The sequence below is a fragment of the Procambarus clarkii genome, chromosome 11 (assembly GCF_040958095.1).
Source record: "Procambarus clarkii isolate CNS0578487 chromosome 11, FALCON_Pclarkii_2.0, whole genome shotgun sequence".
Taxonomy (NCBI): domain Eukaryota; kingdom Metazoa; phylum Arthropoda; class Malacostraca; order Decapoda; family Cambaridae; genus Procambarus; species Procambarus clarkii.
Window position 1 is genome coordinate 32,571,378 of NC_091160.1, and position 26,732 is coordinate 32,598,109.

The 26,732-nt window shown below is 41.9% G+C and overlaps 1 protein-coding gene and 1 long non-coding RNA gene across 7 annotated transcripts in view; one reads left to right on the forward strand and one right to left on the reverse strand.

The window, feature by feature from the left end:
• Positions 1-2,235: 2,235 nt before the first annotated feature.
• Positions 2,236-5,404, forward strand: LOC138363418 (uncharacterized). The gene is made up of 2 exons (XR_011228065.1): positions 2,236-3,915; positions 4,004-5,404. It is a non-coding gene; the product is annotated as an uncharacterized lncRNA (long non-coding RNA).
• A 5,151-nt stretch (positions 5,405-10,555) lies between these two features.
• LOC123758250 (uncharacterized) overlaps positions 10,556-26,732 on the reverse strand; it is a 32,710-nt gene continuing 16,533 nt past the window's right edge. For 4 of the 6 annotated variants that reach the window (XM_069322514.1, XM_069322510.1, XM_069322513.1 and 1 more), the window contains exons 7-11: positions 25,262-25,405; positions 23,330-23,533; positions 19,555-19,650; positions 18,291-18,509; positions 10,556-17,457 (exon numbers count right to left, since the gene is read on the reverse strand). In XM_069322514.1, the coding sequence (XP_069178615.1) occupies positions 17,411-17,457; positions 18,291-18,509; positions 19,555-19,650; positions 23,330-23,533; positions 25,262-25,405 (710 nt within the window). In that variant the 3' untranslated portion in view covers positions 10,556-17,410. The remainder of the gene's footprint in view (positions 17,458-18,290; positions 18,510-19,554; positions 19,651-23,329; positions 23,534-25,261; positions 25,406-26,732) is intronic. The other 2 variants (XR_011228066.1, XM_069322515.1) reach the window with 2 other exon arrangements.

A 26,732-nucleotide genomic window follows, 5' to 3' on the forward strand; every position in this document is an offset into this window, starting at 1 on the left:
GTAGACTATATATTCATGCGTACCTCCCAACTGATCAGATATATTAGTAAAAAAAAAAAAAAAAAAAAAAAAATTATCAGCCTTACCTAGAAGGGGAACGACGATGCTCACGCCGCCGCTGCTTCCTGACGACTGGCCGGGTCATGGTCAATGACCGTTAGCGACCAACCGACCCAGAGACTCTCGGCCTAAAATTATTTGAACGCCATATTGAAATTACTAGCGTATAGCGCCATGAGTGTGTAAATTAATATTTATATGCATTATAGGCCTTTCTAAAGTAGTTTATAGATCTGAATATCATACGGCCAGGATACGAATCCAGGTCAAAGTGCTGCCGAAGAGTCGGGCGCGTGCTTTACCACTACGCCACAGAGACTGCTTCGTGGCGTAGTGGAATTTTGAATTTTGAAACCTGACTAACCTAGCTCAACGCATCCTAACGTAACCCAAATCAAACCAATCTAATCCAACCGAGCCCAATGCAGCCTAACCTTAATAACATAACCTAATACAGCCTAGCATAACAATACATCCGGTTTTAAAACAGAAAATGAATTTAGCCGAATACTGATGTAGTTATGTGAATACAAATTCTGTTACACTGTACAATACCTGTCATATTACGCTTATTTACCCGATTTATCTGAGGGCCACTAACCCTAGTAGCCTCGACGAGGACAAGAAGCCGATGGCTTGTCGAAGGTCCTCCCCCATTTGCCTTGATGATCTTTTCTATGTATATTTTAAAACTCAACACAGTTTCGGCATTTACGGCTTCGGCAGGTAGGCGGTTCCATGGAACACAACCCTATGGGTGAAAAAGCCTCTCCTGTTCTCAGTCCTACACTGTGACTTGTTGAGCTTGAAACCGTTGCTCCTTGTTTGTGTTACATCTGACCTTCTGAAGACCTTCTGTTTAACTTATGCTTCACCTTTAAGTAAAGTCAGCTAGGATGTCCTAGATGCTGTCTTCGGGCCTCATGCCTCTCCCTTTAAGTTTATCTCGGACTCGTATTGATTAGTTCCATCAGCAATTTATTACTAATTATGCATTGCCTAAGTGCATGTCATTTTACTTACTGTTTTACCTTTATACTTGTTTCCTTGACTTTGTCAAAGTTATTAAGTACTGACGCTAGACAGTACCAGTTTCGTTTACCAGTACCAGTAAACGTTTTTACAGTCGTTTTGTCTGCCCGGTGTAGCCCAGAAGAATCTGCAGCCTCCCGGCTGCTGGCTTATCCAGACATGTGTGGCCTCCCAGGACGCTGGTTATCAGACGTATTGTCTGCTCGGTGTAGCCCGGAATATACTGCGGCCTCCCAGGCCGCTGGTTATCAGACGTATTGTCTGCTCAGTGTAGCCCGGAAGATACTGCTGCTTCCCAGGCCGCTGGTTTATTCAGACGTTTAGTCTGCCCAACGTAGCCAGGAAGGTTGACAGCCGCTGCCGTCTTAGCTGACTGCGTTCAGGGGCTGCTCCCCAGCCGACGTCCTTCCTGCGATGAGTTAAGCCGACGTCCTTCCTGCGATGAGTTAAGCCGACGTCCTTCCTGCGATGAGTTAAGCCGACGTCCTTCCTGTGATGAGTTAAGCCGACGTCCTTCCTGCGATGAGTTAAGCCGACGTCCTTCCTGCGATGAGTTAAGCCGACGTCCTTCCTGCGATGAGTTAAGCCGACGTCCTTCCTGCGATGAGTTAAGCCGACGTCCTTCCTGCGATGAGTTAAGCCGACGTCCTTCCTGCGATGAGTTAAGCCGACGTCCTTCCTGCGATGAGTAAAGCCGACGATGTTCTACAGGTATTATATTTATATTGGTCATATAAATACACGGCCTTTCTGGCCGCGGGTTTATCCAGACGTGTTGTCTGCCGGTGTAGCCCGGAATCTACTGCGGACCCCCAGGCCGCTGGTTTCTCCAGACGTTTTGTCTGCCCAATGTAGCCACGAAGGTTGTCATAGCCGCTGCCGTCTTCGCTGTCTGCGCTCGGGGGTTCATGTCCAGCCGACGTTCTTCCTGTGGTGAGTTAAGCTGGCGATGTTATTCAGGTATCTTATTTACATTGGCCATATAAATATGTGGTCTTTCAGGCCGCTGGTTTATCCAGACGTGTTGTCTGCCTGGTAGCCCGGAAGTCACAGTGGCCCCCCCCCCCCAGGCCGCTGGTTTATCCAGACGTGTTGTCTGCCTGGTAGCCCGGAAGTCACAGTGGGCCCCCCCCCCCCCAGGCCGCTGGTTTATCCAGACGTGTTGTCTGCCTGGTAGCCCGGAAGTCACAGTGGCCCCCCCCCCCCAGGCCGCTGGTTTATCCAGACGTTTCATCTGCCGGTGTAGCCCGGAACGTTTCCACAGCCACCGACTGTGGAAACTTACAAGTGTTAATCCCGTTTCTCTAACGAATTATAGTCCAGCTTTATTTTGAGCATACTTTGTTTTGCAATTTATAATTATTTGTTATAATTGTATTAATTGTAATTATGTTATAATAGCACAGTTTGCCTAGTTTCCTCAGTAGTTACAGTACTTTCGTTTGGCTCTTGCAGTTATTCACGTCGCTTATTTGGTTATATTTATGTTATGCATCTCCTCTGTTCCCTTAATGTAATATGGCTATATATCCACGCCGATTGTATACCCTTATTTTGTACTTGCAGATACCACGTGCCATGCCTTGCCCTATTCATAATTATGTTCTACATCTCGGCGCTAACATGCCTCCTGTTTCAGGTTACCTCGGACTTTCTTTCCCAATCAGCCTCCTTAATTTACTCCGACAGTTGATGCGTTGCTCATGTCGCATGTTTATTTTTGCGTTGCTGTGTCCAGTATTCTTGCCCACTTTTACCCTGCCTTACGTCATCAAGTAAAGACAGCCAGGATGTGCTATTTGCAGAGTTACCAAGTAATTTATTAAGTAAAGTCAGACAGGCAGTGCTAGTTGCAGAGTTACTAAGTAAATTATTAAGTAAAGTCAGCCAGGATGTGCTATTTGCAGAGTTCCTAAGAATTATTAAGTAAAGTCAGACAGGATGTGCTATTTGCAGTATTCGCGGGCCCTTATTTTAGCTTCACGTCTCCTGGCCCTGCATTTTTGCCTAGTTTCATCGGTAGTTACAGTAGTTTATGCTTAGCATTGCAGTTTAGTTTCCTCAGTGGTTACAGTATTTACGCTTGGCTCTTGCAGTTTATTCACGTTACTTATCAGGTTATATTTGTTATGCTTTCCCTCCGTTCTCTTAATGTAAAAATGGTTATATATGCACGCCGATTGTATACCCTTATTTTGTACCTGCAGACTTCACGTGCCATGACTTGCCCTATTCAGGTGACCTGGACAGGGGGGTGGCCCCCACGTTGCCTGGGGCACGGTACACTCCAGCAGATGGCGGCGTCGAAGCGTCGTCGGGAACGTCGTATATTTAATGATATCCCGTTCTTTGCCTTCCTAAGACAATGTAAATTAAGATTTTATACGCTTATATGGAAGGTTTCTTATTTTGTACTGGCAGACATCTCGCGACATGCCTTGCCCTTCCTCTTAATTACGTTCTACATTTCAGCACTAACATGCCTCCTGCTTTCAGATTACCACGGATTCCTTTTCCCAAACAGCCTACCTTAATTTACTCCGACAGTTGATGCTTTGCTCATGTCGCATGTTTAATTTTGCGTTGCTGTGTTCAGTATGTTTGTTCATTTTCCTCGCCTTACGTCATTACGTAAAGTCAGCCAGGATGTGCTATTTGCAGAGTTACTAATTAAATTATTAAGTAAAGTCAGCCAGGATGTGCTATTTGCAGAGTTACTAAGTAAATTATTAAGTAAAGTCAGCCAGGATGTGCTATTCGCAGAGTTCCTAAGTAAATTATTAAGTAAAGTCAGCCAGGATGTGCTATTTGCAGAGTTACTAAGTAAATTATTAAGAAGTCAGCCAGGATGTGCTATTTGCAGAGTTACTAAGTAAATTATTAAGTCAGCCAGGATGTGCTATTTGCAGAGTTACTAATTACTAGTCTTTTGCTGGGCTACCTTTATGCTTCTCCCCTTTCTGTCTAGGTATGTTTAGGTATGGCTAGCGGTGCGCGAGCCGCGGCTTATCGGTTCCTCCTACGTCTGCGTGTCTGTTAATTTTGTTATTGTTGGACTCTCAATTTGATTTGTATTTATTACGGAAAATTTTTTCTCCCGCAATTTACTCTTTGTTTAAGTTTCACGTTCAATTTGTTATTAAGGGACTATCAATTAGGATTTGTATTAATCTATTGCTTTGCCTCTGTGCCTTTAAGTTATTTTCAGCTAAGGTACGCTAGTTGCAGTGCATTCGGGTGGCCCCCCCCCCCACAATTTTTTTTTTCTCCGGTTATTTCGTCCTATTACACTCGTTTCCCTCATTATATATTCTATTCTGAATTTTGTGCATTATATCTGACCACCCATTCTTCATCGTATCGACAGTACATTAAGTTACATTTGGATGCTACCGAGAAGTTTAGCATGGCCTCGCGCACGGTGTCATGCAAAAAACTGGCCATTCGGCCTTCCTTTCGGCAAGCTCAAGCCAGTCAGTTAGCATGACGTCGGCCAGCTTGTGGTTGGCCAGCGCAGCCAGCATGCTGTTGGCCATAGGTCGCTAACGTTCTTTGGCCATCTGGCCTTCTGGGCTATTTTACTCTTCTTGTTCCTTCGCCATTGTTGTTTCCTACTACGTAATAGTATTCTATTTAATTTTACCTCATCTATCATTAGGTTAGGGGCCCCCCTTACCTCCAACCGCTATTCCTTCCACTGCGCTCTGCCCGCTTGGCGCTCAATGCCGGTTTCTTCTGTTCCCTTTATTCGCAGCCACGACAAGCCGGAACCCCCCCCCCCCCCTTCACACCCTACTGCGGCGAGGAAGAGAACGCGAGCCGGATATTCCTCTGATCACCATCAACGCACGCAGCGGTGCAGGGATGCAGCCGCCCAGGGCCTACGTTAATACTATTATCTTCTCTTTATTTGCTGGGCTATATGGCAGTATTAATATTACTCCGTACCGTTACTGTCATTCCAGTATTATTTTATTAAAATATAAATTGTTATTATGGTTTGGCGTTGCTTTCTTAATTTCTTCCATTCTGCGGCACTTGCCGTCATCTGTTATTTACGATATTACATTGTATTCTTCATTGTACGATTATTTACGACATTGTATTCTTATTATTATCCTTATTACAGTTACTGAATGGCAGCTCCCTGCCGTCGATTTCACTTTGCTCCTGTTCTAAAGATGTTGCCGAAGTTCACGGCGTACTAGCTGCGGCTCGCAGACGCTCATTGACAACACAAGACTACACTCAGCGGCCACTCAAGGCAGACTCCTTGGCTTCTATCCAGCCCAATCACCCGTCTGGAGGCAGAGATGGGATAGAGACCAAGGGTAATGTTCCCCGCTCACATTCTACATCCGATTAGGACACAAGCATGTTATAGATTTGGCTTTAAGAATTGGTTCTTATTCCATTTTATTGTTTATGTATATGTTGCTTAGTTGTTATACCCTTTCTTGGTATATGTATTGTTTATATTCAAGATTTATAGTGTTTCGTCTTACCCTGTTATAGTTGCTTTGTGCCTCCTTGCTGTTCTACCGGTTTTCTCCCACCTTTGCTCTTAGCAAAGGTACTTCCCCCTTCCGTTTGCTGGAAGATTCTTAGATTTGTTAGCCCCCCTTCATTGCTACAGTATAATTATTCGGATGCTCTTTATTCATCCAGGATTGTTAATTAAGGTTTCTCTTAATTCCTGCTGCCGGGCTCCCTCCCCCGTTTTTCGTCTCCGTATTGATTCAGCTAGGGTTTCCCTCTCGTCTGTGCTCTTGCCTGTCACGATAACACTGCACGCCGCTTCTGCCCACCCTTACTGCCTTATATCTTTCAGCCCGGGGGAGGTGAGCTACGCGACAAAAAATCGACGCACGCTCCGACTGGACCAGGTATCGCTTACATGGTCAGGAATCAACACTCTTCGGATCCTACAAGCACAGATCCTACAAGCGCTCCTGTCACCAGGCGAGATTTCTCCAGGATCCTACGCGCTGCCCTCTCGGCGCTAGGCTTGACTCCAGATGACTACGCTCCGCACCCAGCTGTCGCGGGACGGGCTCGCCACATCAGAAATAATGGCAAACGGCAGGCGGAAGAGTAGTGCTCACATCCTACGTCAGACGGGACGTTGTTGCTCTGCTACATTGAGTGCCTCATGCGGCCAGCTGGCACTCGCCCTTCGGGGGGGGGGGTCCGGCCGCTGGCCTGCGGTGGGGGTGCAGCGCCGGTCCCCAAGTGTCCCGCTGTCCGCAGCTAATACTTTGCCCAGTCTAGGTGCTAGTAAGCCCTACTTGTAGTCACACCCCCTTCTCCTTATCCATTAGGTCTTTTACGGCCTCTTGGCCGGGTACATTACGTGTTATGTGGTCTCTCACTTATTAGTTATTCTTTGTGTCCTGCCTGTTATATCCTAGTGTTATATAATTACTACACATTTGCACTCGGCCTTAATTCTAGTACCAGTTAACCTTTAGGTTTCTGCAGAATTAGTTTCCATGTCACTATAGGCTAAGGTCTCATACTTACTACGGGTGTACCTTTTAAGTTAAATCTAGTCCTTGGAATTGTTACTGTTAATTCTTACTTTATATATTTACTTTATATATTTACTTTATATATTTTAATATAAACGTTATATATTCCTTAAATTATATTTGAAACTTTGTATATTTACATGTTCAATATTAAGTTTTATATAATATCAACTTTGTTACGCCTATAATATAAACCGTGTTTAATATAAACTTTATATAATTACTTACTTTATGTGAACTTTATATATTTACATGTTCTGCAGAATTTAATCTTCAATAAACTTTAACGCCCCATACTGCCAGTATCTTTCTCCCCCTGGTCAGAAAATGGTCACTGCTTGCAACACAAGCGGGGATGTTTCTGGCGGGGGAGAAAGAAACAATTGCGCAGCGCGTCCCGCGGCGTTGCGCGGGCAGTTTGGGGCCGTATAAATACGGGCGCACAACGGGGCTCCGCCTCACTCCGCCTGCCCTCGCCGCTGCCCTCGCAAAACCCCACCCTCCCCCCTTTTGCAAGCGGCTGCTTTTGTACCCCGTCATGCTTTGCACAGTTGTCCCGATTGTCTCCCCACTGCATGTGGGAAGGGGGGGTGCAGCGCCGGTCCCCAAGTGTCCCGCTGTCCGCAGCTAATACTTTGCCCAGTCTAGGTGCTAGTAAGCCCTACTTGTAGTCACACCCCCTTCTCCTTATCCATTAGGTCTTTTACGGCCTCTTGGCCGGGTACATTACGTGTTATGTGGTCTCTCACTTATTAGTTATTCTTTGTGTCCTGCCTGTTATATCCTAGTGTTATATAATTACTACACATTTGCACTCGGCCTTAATTCTAGTACCAGTTAACCTTTAGGTTTCTGCAGAATTAGTTTCCATGTCACTATAGGCTAAGGTCTCATACTTACTACGGGTGTACCTTTTAAGTTAAATCTAGTCCTTGGAATTGTTACTGTTAATTCTTACTTTATATATTTACTTTATATATTTACTTTATATATTTTAATATAAACGTTATATATTCCTTAAATTATATTTGAAACTTTGTATATTTACATGTTCAATATTAAGTTTTATATAATATCAACTTTGTTACGCCTATAATATAAACCGTGTTTAATATAAACTTTATATAATTACTTACTTTATGTGAACTTTATATATTTACATGTTCTGCAGAATTTAATCTTCAATAAACTTTAACGCCCCATACTGCCAGTATCTTTCTCCCCCTGGTCAGAAATTGACGAATGCGATCACCGCCCACGGGATGGGTATGGGGTGCATAATAAAGAAATTGAATTAAGGCTTTGGGTTGGGCGGCGGCGTAGGTGAGCCTGGCCTGAGGACAGGCAACTGTAAATGCTTCACCCTCCACATACTTCAAGTGTAAATAATTGCCAACAGAACCTAAATACCGAACCTACTATACGCCTAATTAAACATAGAATGTAAAATTAATTTATACACGATGAAAACGTTTTTTAATACACAGTACATTTAAGTCAATAAATGCGTCTTGGGAGGGTGGGGAGGAGGGGGCTGGGGGGGTCGACCGCCGCGTTAACGAGCCTAGCCTGACGACTAGGCAGTTTAACACTCTGGGAAAGTGTCTTCTACATAATATCCTACCCTTATAATGTTCGCAAATCATGATCCTCAAAATGGATTCGTATCGATCCTGGCCGGGGAGGATTTACTGGGCACAAATCCTTAACTGTAGCCTGTGTTTAACTCGACAGTAAAATGTGTACTTGGTTGTAACAACGATTCTTCGCGGCGGGGATCGTATTCCAGGGACCTGCCCGAAACGCTACGCGTACTAGTGGCTCTACAACCATGTAACAACTCTTGTATATATCTCAAAAAAAAAATCTTCCATAAAATCTGAGGACAATATTTAGTATTATTGGAATACAAACATTTGAATACTACAGAACCCGGATGAAAAAAACAACGGAAACATTACTAAAACTCAATGTTATAATAGCGAACAAATGTATAATGCATTAAGCATTGTAGGTGGAGGTAGACTATATATTCATGCGTACCTCCCAACTGATCAGATATATTAGTAAAAAAAAAAAAAAAAAAAAAAAAATTATCAGCCTTACCTAGAAGGGGAACGACGATGCTCACGCCGCCGCTGCTTCCTGACGACTGGCCGGGTCATGGTCAATGACCGTTAGCGACCAACCGACCCAGAGACTCTCGGCCTAAAATTATTTGAACGCCATATTGAAATTACTAGCGTATAGCGCCAGGAGTGTGTAAATTAATATTTATATGCATTATAGGCCTTTCTAAAGTAGTTTATAGATCTGAATATCATACGGCCAGGATACGAATCCAGGTCAAAGTGCTGCCGAAGAGTCGGGCGCGTGCTTTACCACTACGCCACAGAGACTGCTTCGTGGCGTAGTGGAATTTTGAATTTTGAAACCTGACTAACCTAGCTCAACGCATCCTAACGTAACCCAAATCAAACCAATCTAATCCAACCGAGCCCAATGCAGCCTAACCTTAATAACATAACCTAATACAGCCTAGCATAACAATACATCCGGTTTTAAAACAGAAAATGAATTTAGCCGAATACTGATGTAGTTATGTGAATACAAATTCTGTTACACTGTACAATACCTGTCATATTACACTTATTTACCTGATTTATCTGAGGGCCACTAACCCTAGTAGCCTCGACGAGGACAAGAAGCCGATGGCTTGTCGAAGGTCCTCCCCCATTTGCCTTGATGATCTTTTCTATGTATATTTTAAAACTCAACACAGTTTCGGCATTTACGGCTTCGGCAGGTAGGCGGTTCCATGGAACACAACCCTATGGGTGAAAAAGCCTCTCCTGTTCTCAGTCCTACACTGTGACTTGTTGAGCTTGAAACCGTTGCTCCTTGTTTGTGTTACATCTGACCTTCTGAAGAAAATGTCCAGATCAACATCTTCTTAACTTGTTCAGTATTTTAAAAGTTTCAATGAGATCCGCCCCGTCATGCCTGGCTTGTAGTGTTGTTAGCCCTGTGGCCTTCAACCGTTCCTGATACGAGAGATGTCTTAGCTCTGGAATGACTTTTGTTGCCCGGTGTTGCACTTTCTCCAGAGTAACTATGTCCTTCTGAAGATCAGGGCTCCATGCTATGATACAGTAATCCAAATGGGGCGCACCAGAGATTTATAGTTGAAGCATTACCTTCATTTTCTTAGTCAAAAGTACGCTTTATTATCTCAAGGGTTTAGTTAGCTTTTCTGACTGTTGCTCCCACCTGTTGTGCAACTTTTAATGAGTGATGGATTTTGACTCCAAAGTTATTTTATTCATCAACCTGCTGTAATGTAACGTTATTAATTTGGTAGTTGTGACGTGGGTTGTTATGCCCCACATGTAAGGTCTTGCATTTGTCGATACCTTAAGGACCTCTGCCCGAAACGCTTTATGCGTGCTGCTGGCTTTGTAAAAATGTACTACTCAATCACCAACATATATATTTTATCAGACCATTGTATATTCTTGTATATGATTAAATAAATAATAAGTAAATAAATAAATAAGAATATGAGTCTCCCCCACCACAGACCTCTCCCCTTCCCTCTACTGGGTTACAACAAAGAGCGGATGTAGTGCATGCCTCCAGCAGTGTGAATCCTGTGGCGCAACACTGCCAGTAGCACAGTAACCGTAGTGCAGTAACAACTGATGCAGCAGCACAGTAACAACTGTTGCAGCAGCACAGTAACAACTGATGCAGCAGCACAGTAACAACTGACACAGCAGCACAGTAACGACTGTTGCAGTAGAGCAGTAGCAAATGTGACAGCTGCGCAGTAACAAATGTGACAGGTGCACAGTAGCAAATGTGACAGGTGCACAGTAGCAAATGTGACAGTAGCGCATAACAACTGTAAATAAGTAAATAAATAAAACAAATAAATAAATAGTTTATTTAGGTAAAAGCACATACATTCAATATATGGGTTACAAGCAGAATGTTGGATTTCTAGATAGAGCGAGTATATACTATGCCTAAAGTCACTAAGATATGGATCTGCTAGGACATCCTCGGGTACTCAGCTTCCACTCATGTTAAATAATACATCCTTGTCTACCCTGTCAATTCCCCTGAGAATCTTGTATGTGGTGATCATGTCTCCCCGAGCTCTTCTGTCTTCCAGCGACGTGAGGTACAGTTCCCTCAGCCTGTCCTCGTAACTTATGCCTCTTAGTTCTGGGACTAGCCTAGTGGTATACCTCTGAACTTTTTCCAGTTTCGTCTTGTGCTTTACAAGGTACGGGCTCCATGCTGGGGCCGCATACTCCAGGATTGGCCTTACATACGTAGTATACAAGATTCTGAAAGACTCCTTATGCAAGCTTCTGATGTAAGCCAGCCTCGCATACGCCGCCGATGTTATTCTTTTGATATGGGCTTCATGAGACTGGTTTGGCGTGACAAACTCCTAGATCTTTCTCTCTGTTCATTTCGTGAAGGACTTCATCTCCCATTCTGTATCCAGTGTTTGGCCTCCTATTTCCTTTCTCTAGTTGCATTACCTAACATTTACTTGGGTTGAAGCCATTTAGTTGCATCTTTTCCAGTTTGTTGATGTGCTTAAGATATGGGCACCTATACAACCGCTGCATATTTTGGCATTGGACTAACATAAGTCGTAAACAATTTCTTTAGTATTTCTCCATCCATGTATTTAAAAGCAATTCTGAAGTTATAAAGTGTAGCATAGGCTCCTCGCACAATGTTCTTGTGGTCCTCAGGTGACAGTTTTCTATCAAGAACCATCCCTAGATCCCTTTCTTTGTCAGTATTCTTTAAAGATTTCTCACATAATTTATAGGTTGTGTGAGGTCTATGTTATCCAATTCCACATTCCAAAACATGGCATTTATTCACATTAAACTCCATTTGCCAAGTGGTGAGGTTAGGTTCTGAGGACCCGTCCTGGAGTCTCTCAGATGAGGCTTCGTGCAGCATTAATAGGAACCAGCATTGTGGCTGCCTCGACAATTGCAAGATGGGACGATTTATTTTCACCGTTTTTAATCTCGACTCTTACACTCTCAAGAGTCGTGTTTCTTACCACAGTACCGACACCTGGGGTCAAATTGGCATTTCCAAGCCATATGTCCTCAACGAGAACACTTCATGCATAATATAGGCTCCTCAATGTATTTTGTAACTTTCCTGTAGCCTAGTCCTTGCACAATTTTTTTTCTAGAGCCTTACCCTTTACCAAGGTAACAACCTGGCTTTGTTTTTCACCACGAACACTGTTCCTCTTTGCCCAAACAACACTATCATTGCTGAAAAGATAATCAGGATCCAAATAAGTTGGATACTTAAAAACTATGATCTTGTCTTGGTGTGCATCATATCTTCTTCAGGAGTAACCATCACAATATTCTCAAACTCATCCTTCGTTAGGTGTTACACGGCCTCTTCTGTCCCTACTGTTATGTAGGGCCGGTGAGCACCCTCCTTGAATAGTGGTTCATATTAAAAAAAAATCCTTAGCCAAACGAACCGTCCACTCCAGCTTTTGAAGAGTTCAGTTGACACGTTGTAGGGAATAACAGCCTCTTCCTTCTATTAGTCTGCGTCTCTTGCGTCCTGCTGAGTAGGGTTTAATTTTTTGGTCTTTTGTTATTTCATCTTCACTGTCTCGCTGTCTGTGAATATTTCGCCGTTTATATCTGTTCGTTACTGTTTGATACGACCTGGTATCATCTTGTCTGTCATTCTCACTCTCATATTCTTCAGGCCCAGTGCAGGATCGTCTATCACCTAGGCAGACCGCCTCACCCATTTTCTCAACACACAAAGGCACTGTATCACTGCAACAGTCGAGAACAAATTCACAATATCCAGCTGCAGCAGCCATGTGCAAACACGAAGATGGGGAGCAACACGTCCACGTATTAAGTATTATTCTTCCTCTAATCAAAACAAGTTTAATACTGTGATTAGTGAGGAGAATATTAGCTCAGTGACGGGGCGCAGAAATGTTTGTAGAGTTTCATTATCATTCAGGAGTGTTCTCGGAAAAGTGTTAGGTGTAGTTCCCGAATATGAATGATATATTTGCAAAGAGAAGAAACGCCTCGAGTGTGATTGACATATGTCTCTTCCCCACCAATGCCTAGAAGAGGGGTTGATATTCTATGTATTTATTGCGACAAGATCTCTTCTACTAGATACAGCAATCAATCCATTAATATTTTGGGTGTAATCTCCCTAAATGGAAGTGAAAATAGCAACAATAAGAAGCTTTACGTACGGCTTAACACCAATATGACAGACGGAGTCAGTACCACTATTAGAGATCAGGGTGGGAAGCCCATACATTTTGATGAACGTGGGTGTACTATAGAGGTCTTACATGTGCGTCCTGTAGCAGGTAGTATATAATACCAGCACTTTGTCTACTCCTCATTCGTCAGAAACAAGTGGTGAAATGAATGTTAACTTTATTCCTCCCTCTGTTGAGGAATTATACATACTGCTAACCCCCCCCCCCCTAGAGGAAGTGGGACTGATAATATACAGGTTTTCAACAGCAGTAGGCGTTATACACATGGAAGACGGATACTATCTTTTTTAAGCGAGATGGTGCGACAAGTGGCTCCCTTTATAATGAGAACATTGGCACCAGCCGCGCTCAGCTTGGGGCAGAACGCGTTACATGACATTAATAATGGCAAACTTTCAAACAGTCTCTTAAGAAACGTGGAGTTGAATCACTGAAAGGTGTAGGGAAACAAATTATGGGGGGAAGAGTGCAGAACAAAAAAGAAATTAGTAAACATCCAACGATTTACTAAAGCGAAATACTGTACTGTATAACGATGTGTTGTCATAAATTCTTCTCACTCAGTGTTGTTTAAAGCGTGATCATGTTTGGGGTACAATGCACTGTGGCTTCAGGTGCCATTAGAACACTATACTGCTACTGTTAGTGAGGCTTTTCCTAAAGTATTTTCTCCCAGATTGGTGGAATCAACTATTGCAAGCAGGCAAACAGTGGATATAATACCTGTGAATTCTGGGGTTAATAATAAGTTTACAGACACCTATCTGGAATTCATCATAAAGGGAGTGAATGGTCAGCTGGTGAACTTATCTATTGCTTTGGAGTTGTCTACTGATCTAACTGAAGATGATGGAACAACCCTTTTAGCATATGCTAAAAAGTCTCGTTTATTTATTTATTTATATACAAGAAGGTACATTGGGGGTTAACAGAGAACATAGAATGTAGCATCCATAGTAATGTAGCATCTATGTAGCAGATGAATGTAGCATCCATAGCAATGTAGCATCCGTTAGTGAACGGACTGGCGCAAACTCTATTCAAATCAGCTATTGTGTATTTTAACGAAATAATAGAAGAAACCAGTTCCTTATTCTCATTCTAGTTGTCCGTAAAGCTGTTATCTACGATTTCGGGATGTAAGGCTACACGGTATGATAAACTGACTCAGTTTTTTTAATCGTGTTGATCCTAGTAATATTGAAGCTGCTTATTTCACTAATGCTACGGCAGGAGAGAAGCAGCGGATGATAGATATGAAAGCAAGCAGGTTGAATACATGCTTCAAACTAATGTTGGATGATACATCTGTTAGTGAATATGTTTTGGATAATGTAGACATTAGAGTGAGACTTGAATTACAGGCAGATAAATGGGTTGTGTGTGCACCAAAATTGGCTTGTTCAGTGATAATGAAGAAGCCAATTTTAAATATAATATCAAGTCTGCACGTCTATGGATCGACAGGGTAGTATAGTACCATATCCTGAGGGATTAATAACCATTAATAAGGTTATGGTGCAGAACAACTTCCCTATTACATATACTGTACTTTCAATAAAACTTTATATAAAACTCACATACAGTATTGGGTATGGGTCAACACTCGATAACTTAAGACCAACCATTGGGTACTGTGATAACCGAACATTTATATATATATGGTTATCCTTGATATGGAGGCTGTGTCTGAAATATATAATCGCAACTCCCTTTATTTGGAAAACTGTGAGCTAAGTATTAATATCGCAGAATAGCACTAATATTGGGTGTGACTTCCCTCATAACTGTGCCAAGTTGTATTACACAGCATTACAAGCCTTAGGGTTTGATAAAGACAGTATACCTGTATTGACTTATGATACATATGTGAATGGCAGAACAATACGGGTCTTTAATTTACAACCTGAGGATATAGATGACACCATCCCACTTGAAAAAGAGTGGTAATCTAAGGATTGCTTTGGAATTTAAATGCAGTGTAACGAGAAATAGTCATTCTAGTTTATGGATCTACAACAGGAGTGATCAGCATTAACGCAGAGCGACGAGTTATTTGCGATACGAGAGGATAAATATTATTATTATGAATTGTTTGGAAATAAATGAAGCAATTAGAGGTAATTTAGGCATGTGGGTGAACTATCTGGAATGTTTCCTAGCTAATGACCTAAGGAAAATAGTGAAAAAGGTATATAGACAGACTGTAATGTTCATAATCAACACTCTGGACTCTGGTTCCCGTAATAAAATGGGGCATTGGATAACATTCTATGTTGACAATAAGGCTAAAGATAGGATCAAGATAGTTATACTAAACAGTTATGCTAATCCTACAATTGGAACATATTCAAGACATTTCAAAGAATTTGTCATACTTCCAAGATTATGACTTATATACAAGTATTATAAAAAAGAAAAAAAAGAAAAAGGATTCAATCCCTGAACAGTTACTTTAGTGGGACTTATGGTGTTTATTTTGCCTATCATCTTTCCTGCCTATCCTTAGAGGAAGCCTTGTGACACTTTGATGAAACATTTAAATATGGGCGATTTCTCGAGAATGATGCAAAAGTGGTGACATTTACTTACGTGCAGATGAAAATGCCATTATGTAACCAAATGTTCTGTTTAAACGATTTGGAAAACTATGAAAAGTTGTGTGAAGAAGTTGACTAGGTTGCTAGTATGGTGAGTAATACTTCCGTGATAAGATTAATAATCACAATATGCTATCTATATAAATAAAAATGTAAATGTTTGTTTGTTCAAAATCGCTAATCTCCGAAAGGTCTTCACCGATTGCTTTGAAATTTGGACACACCGTTCCATTAGCATTCGAGCGTGTTTTTATATGCATACTATATAGATGTCACGTCTGATGGAAGAAAACATGATTTTTTTTAAACGGTGTTTTTCATGTGAGGGAAATCTTCGAAACCTCTTTACCGGTTGCTTTGAAAATTTGACACAACGTTGCATTCGAATAGGCGCGTGTTTTTATATACCTACTATATACATGCCTCACCTGTGACAAGAAAAAACATGCTCTTTTTGAAAAACAGCGCCAACTGTTGAACGTATGAGCATCACACGCTGTAATCTCCGAACGTTCTTCACCGATTGCTTTGAAATTTTGAAACAACGTTCCATTCGAATAAGCACATGTTTTTATATACCTACTATATAGATGCCACACCTGTGACAAGTAAAAACATGCTTTTTTTGAAAAACAGCACCATCTGTTTCACGTAATAGCAACACACACTACACTAAATATGTTACGATTCCATTTCAATGTTTCCGATTGCATTAACAAATTGAATTTTCATAGATTTTGATTTAATGTGATTTAATTATTTTGTGTGACATTGCATTGGAATTGAGCTGCGTTGTTTACCATGCCGTTCATTTCGTGAGTATAGTGTATTTTTTATATTTTCATTGTTTTTCATTTCGTTTTTTTAACCGTTTTTTTTTATATTTCAGTGATGGAACATCAGATCATTTGATGTTCCTAATTTTCTGATGGGAACATCAGATCATTTGGGAATGCATCGGACGAGGGAGTGGGGAATGGTGGGGAGAATGAGGGGACGGGAATGGGGAATGGTGGGGAGGAAGAGGGGACAGGGGAGGGGGTAATTGTGGGGAGGATGAGGGAACAGGGGAGTTGGGGATGGTGGGGACGAGGGGACATGGGAACAGAGAATGGTGGGGAGGACAAGGGGATGGGTGAGGGGGAGATGGTGGAGTGGGGAATGGTTAGGAGGACAAGGGAACGGTGTAGTGGGGGATGGGTGAGGGGGAGATAGTGGAGTGGGGAATGGTTAGGAGGACAAGGGAACGGTGTAGTGGGGGATGGTGGGGTGGACAAAGGGACGGGAAGGGGAGAATGATGGGGAGGACGAGGTGACGGGGTAGTGGGGGAATGGTTGGGAGGACGAGGTGACGGGGGTGCGAGAAATGGTTCGGAGGACGAGGGGACGGGAATGGGGGTAATGGTGGGGAGGACTGGGAGATGGGGAAAGGTTGCTGTGGCTCACAGCAACAAGTGGCTGGGTACAGCTAGTAATAGTAATAATAATAAACTGACTATATTTCATTTTTTTTACATCAACAACAACAAAAACTCATAACAAATTTTCCTTCTAAAGATTGGTGTACTATGTTAGCAAGTACGATGAGGAGCTTTCAAACCTGTGATGGGCATGGTGATAATGTTTTATCTGTTTAATAAAGAATAAAATTATATATAAATGTGATTACTTTTCCTAACTACTGGTGTGTTTGAGGAGAAATGCAGTCAGTCCGAGGGTGTGAGTGCCTCTGGCAGGGATGGCTTTGTCTACATGTTATACCTAGACTCTGGCAGGGATGGCTTTGTCTACATGTTACACCTAGACTCTGGCAGGGATGGCTTTGTCTACATGTTACACCTAGACTCTGGCGCCACAATTCACACCCACACTTTCTTTCCTTGTCTGCCACGAATCCTGCCACCACCTGAAATAAAAATGATAATTGACGTACTTCATTATCTGCAATGAGTATAAAACCAGCATTGAATGTAATGAAATGCCAGTTTTCGGGTGATCCCTGGTAGCGCCCTGAAGCTACAATGCTCATACAATGCCAAACTACTAGGTACCATCAGTCCCAGAGTTCTTTTAGGTCTTCCAAAGACCACGAGCCAGATCCTGGCCTCCTCTAAAGAGGTGCAGAGAGCAGTGGCATTATGATAAGATTGTCAGTGAATTTGAATTATGTCCTCCACCACTGGGGAAGCACCCACAAAGTCAGCAAACCAAAACAGATCATTGTTGGTTATATGGAAAGATTGACACCTCAAAATCACCAAAAGAACTCCCCCCAACAATATAAACAATTGAAAATTGATGAAACTAGTGCAAGCTTGTTCCCCCTACCTTCCCTTGTATTCCCCCATCACTCGGCGCCCATAATTTACTCAACTTCTCAGCTCCATCACTGCTAAAGTATGTCACATACAATTTTTTTGTTTAGTTTCCCATGATCAGAGACTGCATTTTAACAATATAAGAGAAAATAAGTTTTTGCAAAGAATTTATTTTCAGCGCACAGCGGGAATGTCATATTTTAAGGCCAAGCAGCACGGTGGTTAAGGTCGTCATTCACTAATTGCTACTCATTGTGATAAAGCCACTGAACCCTCAAAGGCTTGCCTTAGCAAAGGCATTTATAGTTGCTTATTATGAACTTGGAGAATATAGCCTATATCTGCACCAAAATAATCAACCATCTTGTTGCAAAGATTCAAAACTATAGCAAACACAAAAATACTCCATGCCAATACTTACGCCTTCGGCACCAGCGACCTGTGTAACCTTCGTGGCAGTAACATGTTGATTTCTTGCAAGTACCATGACGACAGCGTCTACTGCAACGTGATATGGATGTTGCCTTGACATCTTGACTCAATACTACTTCACAATGATCACCAGTAAAACCAAGTGGACATCGACATTTGTTGACATCACGGCAGCGACCACCATTGACACAAGGGATAACACATTTACCTGGAGATTATTGTTGAATTAAAATGTGTTGACTTGTACCTGGTATATATTTTTTCTAAGATATATCAGATTAGCATATTTACAAATATTCCAACATTCAGTCTCATTTGCATGTTTTTGCAAACACCATGAATAGGTAGTGGACAAAACAATTTTACACTGTACAGTATAAATTAATTTAGAATTGAGCAATGAGTATATAGTATTTATGTGTTAATATTTTAATGTAAAATTTGGGGCTACTAATGGCACTTCATGATGATAATTAACCTGAAATCTTTTTTTTTTAAATTTCAACTTTCCAGGCAGAAATAAAAACCTTAAATATATAATTTTGGCTCTGAAAGCTCACTAATACTTGAACAAATCCACAAGAGCTGTGACGAGGATTCGAACCTATGCGCTCTAGATGACTACGCCACAACATGGTCAAAAGAATTGCAACCTGTGGTACTACTACACCTTAGAGGATTCCTGAGGCTTCCACTGAAGCCAAACCAGGGTTTCACACCATTCCCCCCCCCCTCCCATGCACTCTGACTCTGTCGTTCAGTAATTCTACCTCTGACGCCCCCTTTTTCAATACACAGAGAAATCACATTATGGTGATATATCATTGAGAAAATCCATAGGAGCAGTGATAAGGACTCCTCACACATTGTTTTACATATTACTCACAATAGTTATAACTTTGTGTTAGTTGCACACACATTAGAGTACAAAATTCACAAACTATAACCCGACACCTTACTCCCTCCTGGGAGTTCCCATCAGGAGGTGGCCACATCACAAAGTTCTGTAACCCTCTCTGAACCCTTCCTTCCATACTATATTCTATGTTGCCCTCCCAAGATTCTGTTTTCTATCTGTACCATGATTATTTTAATTTACTATTGTACACCCTTCACATTAAGTAATTCTCTGGCACCATATTAACATGAAGTGAATTGCACTTTACTTACTCTTACAACTCACTTACACATACTAACTTCATGAATCAGCAATTTACTCAATAAAATACAGTATAAGTAACGAGTGTACTTACTAAACTCACACCGGTTACCATAGTAACCTCTGCGACAGTCACAGGTATCCTTCTGTACACATTTTCCTCCATTCTGACACTTGTTTTGGCAGATTCCTGAGAAAGTAAATATCACGATATAAAGTTTTAAATAAATGTTTATAAATATTTATACTCATAATATGTAAATACACGTACAGTAATGGTTTTGTGTGCCTATAGATAATAATTATGCATTACAAAATGAGATTCAGTCACTTACCTTTCTGAGAGAGCTCCCTCAGTGACTCCCAGTAGTTACTGCCTGGATAGTTCCATATACAGCATATCACACCAGGCCTTTGTGAGTCATAAAAAGACTACCAAGAGCCAGAGGCTAACACATGGTCCACTCACTCAGGAACACAGTAATTAGGTCATTGCCCCGCTAGTTACACCCCCCCACAAGCACCTGGTGTGAACACATTCGCTAGTGCTCTTTGTCATCACCTAGCCTTCAGGTCCTGATTTTCCCAAGGTAGACATGGGTTGTGGTGCCTCATCTTTGGTTGCTAGGGGTCCACATCTTGGGCTACCTTGATGACTGGCTGGTTTGGGCTCCCAGTCAGTCTACATGTCAGCAAGCCAGGGATCTGGTTCTTTCCCAGCTGGCCAGGTTCATGATCCTAGTCATCTGGCTTAAATCCCAGTTGGTTCTGTCACAGGCTTAAACCTAGTTGGACCTTGTCTGGGATTCCCCAGTCATTGTCCATTTCCTTGCCGCAGGCAGCACTGCTTCGCTTGGATCTGTGACTCCAGCTGGTCTTGGAGACCCTGGGTTTCACTGCAGTTGCTCAAGAAGCTCTGCAGGAACCTGAACTTTGTGTGGTTTAACCCACGGGCAGCATTTGACAACAAGCTATGTACCAATTTCTCCAGTTTTGACCTTTTCACCACTGCAGAGAGAGTCAAATGCGGGCTCCATTGGCCCTTTAATGGTTTCTGGTTCACCAGTTTCCTCTTCAAGATTTCTGGGGTTCAGTATCATGGCACCCTTATCTCCAGGTGCTCAACAGTTTTATGAACACCTCAGCCTTGGGATGATGCTTTATAACTAATGCTCATCATACTTCTCAAGGTTGTCAGACAAGTTCTTTTCCGCACAGGCCACAGCATGGTCTGTGAGTTCGTTGCCATGTGGCATGCACCGTGATTCATTTGTCTGCCTTCGGGCCCTTTGCTTTGGCTCCAATTCTACTGCTCCCTGATGATTCACTGTCTGAATTGGTAAAGAGTGATTCGGTTTCTTCCTCTGTGGGGCTGGATTCCGAGTGGTTCATTTTCAGGACTTTCAGGGTTTGGCTCAGGACAGTTCACGTGTGGGCATGTCCCGAATGTTCTTGTGGACGGTCTCTCACTGCTGTTCCATTTCCACAGAGTGGATGGTATATGACTCATCTTTTCAGGCTAAGGGCATTTGGCTGCCCTCCAGTGGGCCTCTTTGCATTCACATGGAACTGGCAGCTTCTGTCCCATGTGGCCACATTCCTGGTCATGAGTCTCTTGCTGTGGATGCCTTTTTGGTTTGACTGAAGTCATTGGGAGTTCCTGTATCTCTTCCATCCAATTCACCTGCTGCTCCTTGTGCTGTCCTGGCTGGAGACATTTACTGGTAGGATGATCCTACTAGCTCCTTGGTGGCCAGCTTAGCTGTGGTTTCTGGCCCTTTTGGCTTGTTGTCCAAACCCAAACACTTTTCTGAGGTTCCACCTCTTTCAGTGGTTTGGTCTGATGACATTCCTCGATGGTTCCAGGCACTCCTCTAATCTTCATGTCTGGACAATTTAAGTTTGGTTTACCACTACCGTCCACTGGTGGCAGACTTTTTGGCTTCGCATTTGCATCTTTTTATCTCTGTGAATGTATGAGATCTCTTACTGGTCTCTGCCTATTTCTGTCACTTAGGCGCTTGTCTACGGTTTCAGCTCCAGTTGTCTTTTCTTTTTTTGTTTTGGCTCTTTGTTAATAGGTATTATGCCCAATACTGCTGCTCCGCATCATTTGGCAATAGCTGAGCCATTTTTGTTGGCATTCAGTATTGACACTTTGTTGGGGCCATTTTACAAGTTGTCGTGTGCCTTTTTCACCTCCAGCCAGCTCACTCATCTTCTAAACCTTCTTAATTTCTGGATTGGGTTCTAGTTTTTCTTTTCGTCGCTGGGTTCTCTGTCATTCTTTCAGTCGGGGATCTGTTTTATAAGGCCTTGCTTTTGTTGGCTTTCACTTCTGGATGAAGAGTAAAGGAGCTTCCTGCTTTCCTTTAGAAATGGTTTCTTCATATGCAGAATTCTCCTTCTTTGAGCAGACAAACAAGCCACCTCAAACAGCCTATGGATCAGACCAGCAACCAGAACGCCTGTACAGAGACCGGGCCACGAGGACATCTATCCTCGAAATCTTCAACAGGTGTTCACTTCCTGGATACTAATTAACAATGTCAAAAGAAAACACAATAGTTTTCAGAAAATTTTTGTTGTGAACACCATGGGGCTGTCATATTTAACAAGGGCGCAGTGCACTGGTTAAATTCAGCCAGCAAGCGATCTATCCCTCAGGCACATGATGTTGGAAGTTTGTGTCTTTGCTGTTTTTCTAACATATCTTGGGCTGATATTTTGGTGCAGGATTTTGGCATTCCAACAAGGTGCTGGTAGCACGATATCTTGTCAGTGTGATGAGTCTGCATTGGGCTTGTGTGACATTGGGTATGGTTACCCAGCGTTGACTCCCCCATCTCTGGAGGTTACTGGCTTCTGTTCTCTGCCCCTGGTGAGCCCCATGTAGTTTTGTTTCTCTGTGGTCAGTTAGATACAGGAAGCCACTGAGGAACTCTGAGAAATATAGGAACTCTGTATATTCAGAGTTCTTCTAGTTTTCTAGTTTAGACACTCAGTATGGTGTCTCTTGGGTAACTGAAGTCCCCTCAATATGGCAGCCTATGCTGGATTTTTTCCAAAATGGTGTCTGCTTACTATCACCCCTGACTAGCGTATGGGTGCCCCCTTTACTCGGCGGGACACTTAAATCGTGCACGGCACCCTCAATTGTATATATACGACGTGTGCAGTTCAGCAACATTTACTCAAATTGTATATATACAATTTGTGCAGTTTAAGGGTTACAGGGATCAGCTATAGGAAGTTCTGGATTTGGGAGGGTGCACTGGACATGTTTTTTTTTATATATAAATGAAAGACTAAACAAAATTAAAAATGCAGTTACAGAATTGACCTGTCTTATAATAACTGCTGTATGCATGGATTTTCCTCATACCAAAGATGACTTTCAATGAAGAATTCCTTCTATAATAATCTAAATATTTGTCTAAGTCATGTACAGTAATTACCTAAGTAAATACACAGCTTAGACAGATATTTAGATTATTAGAGAAGGAATTCTCCATTGAATGTCTCAATTGGTATGAAATAAATAAATGCATACAGCAGTTATTATAAGTTATGTACACCTTTACATGTAACCATGTAAAGGTGGTTGACAAATTATTGTGCTACGATTCTATTTGAATGCCTTCTAAGGTGATGGGTGCTGAAGTTCTCAGTCTTCCTGCTGCATGCTTCAGTTCGTGCCATGGTATGCTCACCAAAATACCATTTTCACTAGGATGGTAATGCTAGGAGAAACATAAGTTTATGTACTGAAAGGTTAACCAAACAAAAAGACTACAGAGAATTGTAAAATCTTTGCTGAAATACCAAGTAACAATTACTTGCGGAGGATATTTTAAAATCTTTCTCACCTCCTTCACAGTGGCGACCCTGGAAGCCAGGAGGGCAGGAGCAGCGGCCTGGCATGGTGCACGTGCCACCATTCATACACTGGGGGTAGCAGAGGGCAGTGTTGCAGTACTGCCCCATATAACCTTCACGACACAGGCACCGCTGACCTTCGTCACAAACTCCTCCATTCTCACACTTTTGATCACACTCAGGATCAGGGCCTACTGAAGGTATTATGTATCAAATTCTGTTCAAACAAAATGTAAGCAATAGCATATTTATCAGTTGGGCAAGTAATTTGTGAAGTCAATGCTGATCTCTAACAATGCAGGAGTAAAGGTCCTACAAGTCACAAGATAAAGGTTAGTAAGTAACTTGTCTAAACTATGTTTAATTTTACCTTAGAAGCATCTGCTGGGGCAGTTTCTAAAAAGATTGTAATTCATACACTGTTTACCTGACAAAGATGTAAATATCCTCAAATTAAAGCTGAAAGTTTACATTTTAACATCATAGGCATTGTTTCATTTCAAATCCATGTCCTGAAGTATGGAGTCAAAACAACAAACATTAAATCATTGTCCAAATACCAACGGTCTTCGTACCAATGCCACAGGGCCAAAAGTATCTCTACACAAGATGTTTGGAAGTTATTAGACAATAATAAACGTGTTTCTAAACCCAAAATAACAGATCCATAGATATCACACAAATGCCTATCAATGGTAAGCTCTTTATACTTTATAATTTTATATGAAATCCTTCAAATACCCATTTACTTGGCTGAATTAATCATTCCAGTGTCTCCAAAGCACACCCAATGCAGTCTTGCTAAGGCACTTTAGGCCCAGTAGCAATGGTACTGTATGTTTATCTTACCCGCTGTTGCTTGATCTGGTTAATGGACAGTATATCAGTATATCTCTAGCAGCTGCAGAATAACTTAACAGTATTCAGAAAAAGGCTTTTACAAGCTTATTGCATAAAGAATTTTTATACATAGTCCCCTGAGCGTGTAAAAGCTCAGGTCCCCCTGAGCTTGTAAAAGCATCTTAATCACCTTCAGTGGTTAAGTGCTTAACAACACACTAGTTTCTATCTTACATACACAGCTATCTTACCCTATCAAAGCAGGAGAAATATAAATGTATGTAATTACCTAAGTGTATGCAGGCGACGAGTCACAATAACGTGGCTACAGTATGTTGACCAGACCACACACTAGAAGGTGAAGGGACGACGACGTTTTGGTCCGTTCTGGACCATTCTCAAGTCGACAAACGACTTGAGAATGGTCCAGGACGGACTGAAACGTCGTCGTTCCTTCACCTTCAAGTGTGTGGTCTGGTCAACATACCTAAGTGTAGTTACAGGATGAGAGCTACGCTCGTGGTGTCCCGTCTACCCAGCACTCATTGTCATATAACGCTTTGAAACTACTGATGGTTTTAGGCTCCACCACCTTCTCACTTAATTTGTTCCAACCGTCTACCACTCTGTTTGCGAAAGTGAATTTTCTTATATTTCTTCGGCATCTGTGTTTAGCTAGTTTAAATCTATGACCTCTTGTTCTTGAAGTTCCAGGTTTCAGGAAATCTTCCCTATCGATTTTATCAATTCCTGTTACTAATTTGTACGTAGTGATCATATCACCTCTTTTTCTTCTGTCTTCTAGTTTTGGCATATTTAATACCTCTAACCTCTCCTGCTAGCTCTTGCCCTTCAGTTCTGGGAGCCACTTAGTGACATGTCTTTGCATCTTTTCCAGTTTGTTGATGTGCTTCTTAAGATATGGGCACCACACAACCGCTGCATATTCTAGCTTTGGCCTAACAAAAGTTGTGAACAATGTCTTTAGTATTTCTCCATCTCTGGAGGGTATTATTAGTGAACTAAGTAATAAGCTACTACAACCTATACTATCAAACACTATAAAAACGCAGTCAACTCACCAAGCTGAGTACAATCCTTGCGTAACTTGAGTCTAAGGGGAGTTCCTGGTAGTGGCTTGCCAAGCCGTGTCTGGATAAGAAGACCAATACCAAAGGTGGCAATACCAGAAGCATTTCCAGTACACTTGATTTTCACAGAGAACACTGCAAAGTTTGTAAACATTTCATTCAAATGAAGAATGGACATTTTTTTAGAACCCATTCATAAAAACCCATTCCTTCACCTCTGTCTACAGAAACAAGAAAAAATATACCATATTAAATAGGTATAGTAGTACAAATACAGTGTATAGTGGGACCTAGCTGGACTCAATTAGATCACAGTGAAGGAGAAATAACCTGTGTATAGAGTGTAATAACAGTAAAACTATTTGCTTATTGTTTTATGAACATAATAATTGAACCACTAATATGAACACCATACTTTTGAGTATAGCGATGATTCACCCCTTTTATTATATAAATCTATCACACTACACACTATTGAATAACATTACTGTACTGCAAAAAACTAAGAAAAAATAAATAAGAGACATTGAAATAATTAGGTAATAATATCTTTGTGGCAACTCCCACCTGTCAGCTCAGGTGACGCTGACCGCCTCTGACGACAGCTCTGTCAACGCCCACATTTTGCCACTTCCTCGGCCTGTTGCAGCCAAAATATGTCACCTACAATTTTTTTTTTCCCGTGCTCAGGGAACACTAACATTTTTAGAAGACGAAATAATTTTTTAGAATTTTTTTTTCTTGCGCACAGGGGTTTAAATCTCCTCAGGACCCCTTAGTAGCTTAAGAAAGCATAGTGGCAATCCTACACAGCATGTGAAGTCACACACCAGCCAGAAGATGACACCATCTCCCTCACCAAAATGGCTCCTTCCAACATACTCCTTTTACTGTTATTACGCTATATACTGTACACACACGTTATATATAAGTACAGTATCTACATTTGTGTTCACCATAACGAACCACTAAGCTGGTAAGATGAGCCCAGACAATAACAGAGGTCACCACACATAGCAGACGACGCTACCTCCCTCCCTCACCAAGATTACTCCTCCCACCATACTATGCACAGTGCAAATTATCACCACAATCCTGCTATTATCAGAATTCTGGTCATTTTTATCACAGTCTGGGGTCTTCTGCAATACTATCATCGCTAAATAATAGCAGTTACATATATATTTTGACATTTTTAGGCGATGCTGTGGTCACAAGCTGAACAGCAGTGCTGTGAGCTCATGCTGAGTGCGCCAGCCTTGGTGGCTCACTCAGTACTGAGGCCCTCACACCTAGGAATGTTGCCCATGATTTAAAAAAAAAAAATGGTGCCTGTTTATAAGAGTCCTGAGGAAGGTGATGCGAACCCCTTGTATCCGCGGGCCATTTAAATCTTGTGTAGCACTCCAAAACTTCATATGCAGTGCTGTGCACTTTTGCGTCAGTTACTCAAAACTTCATA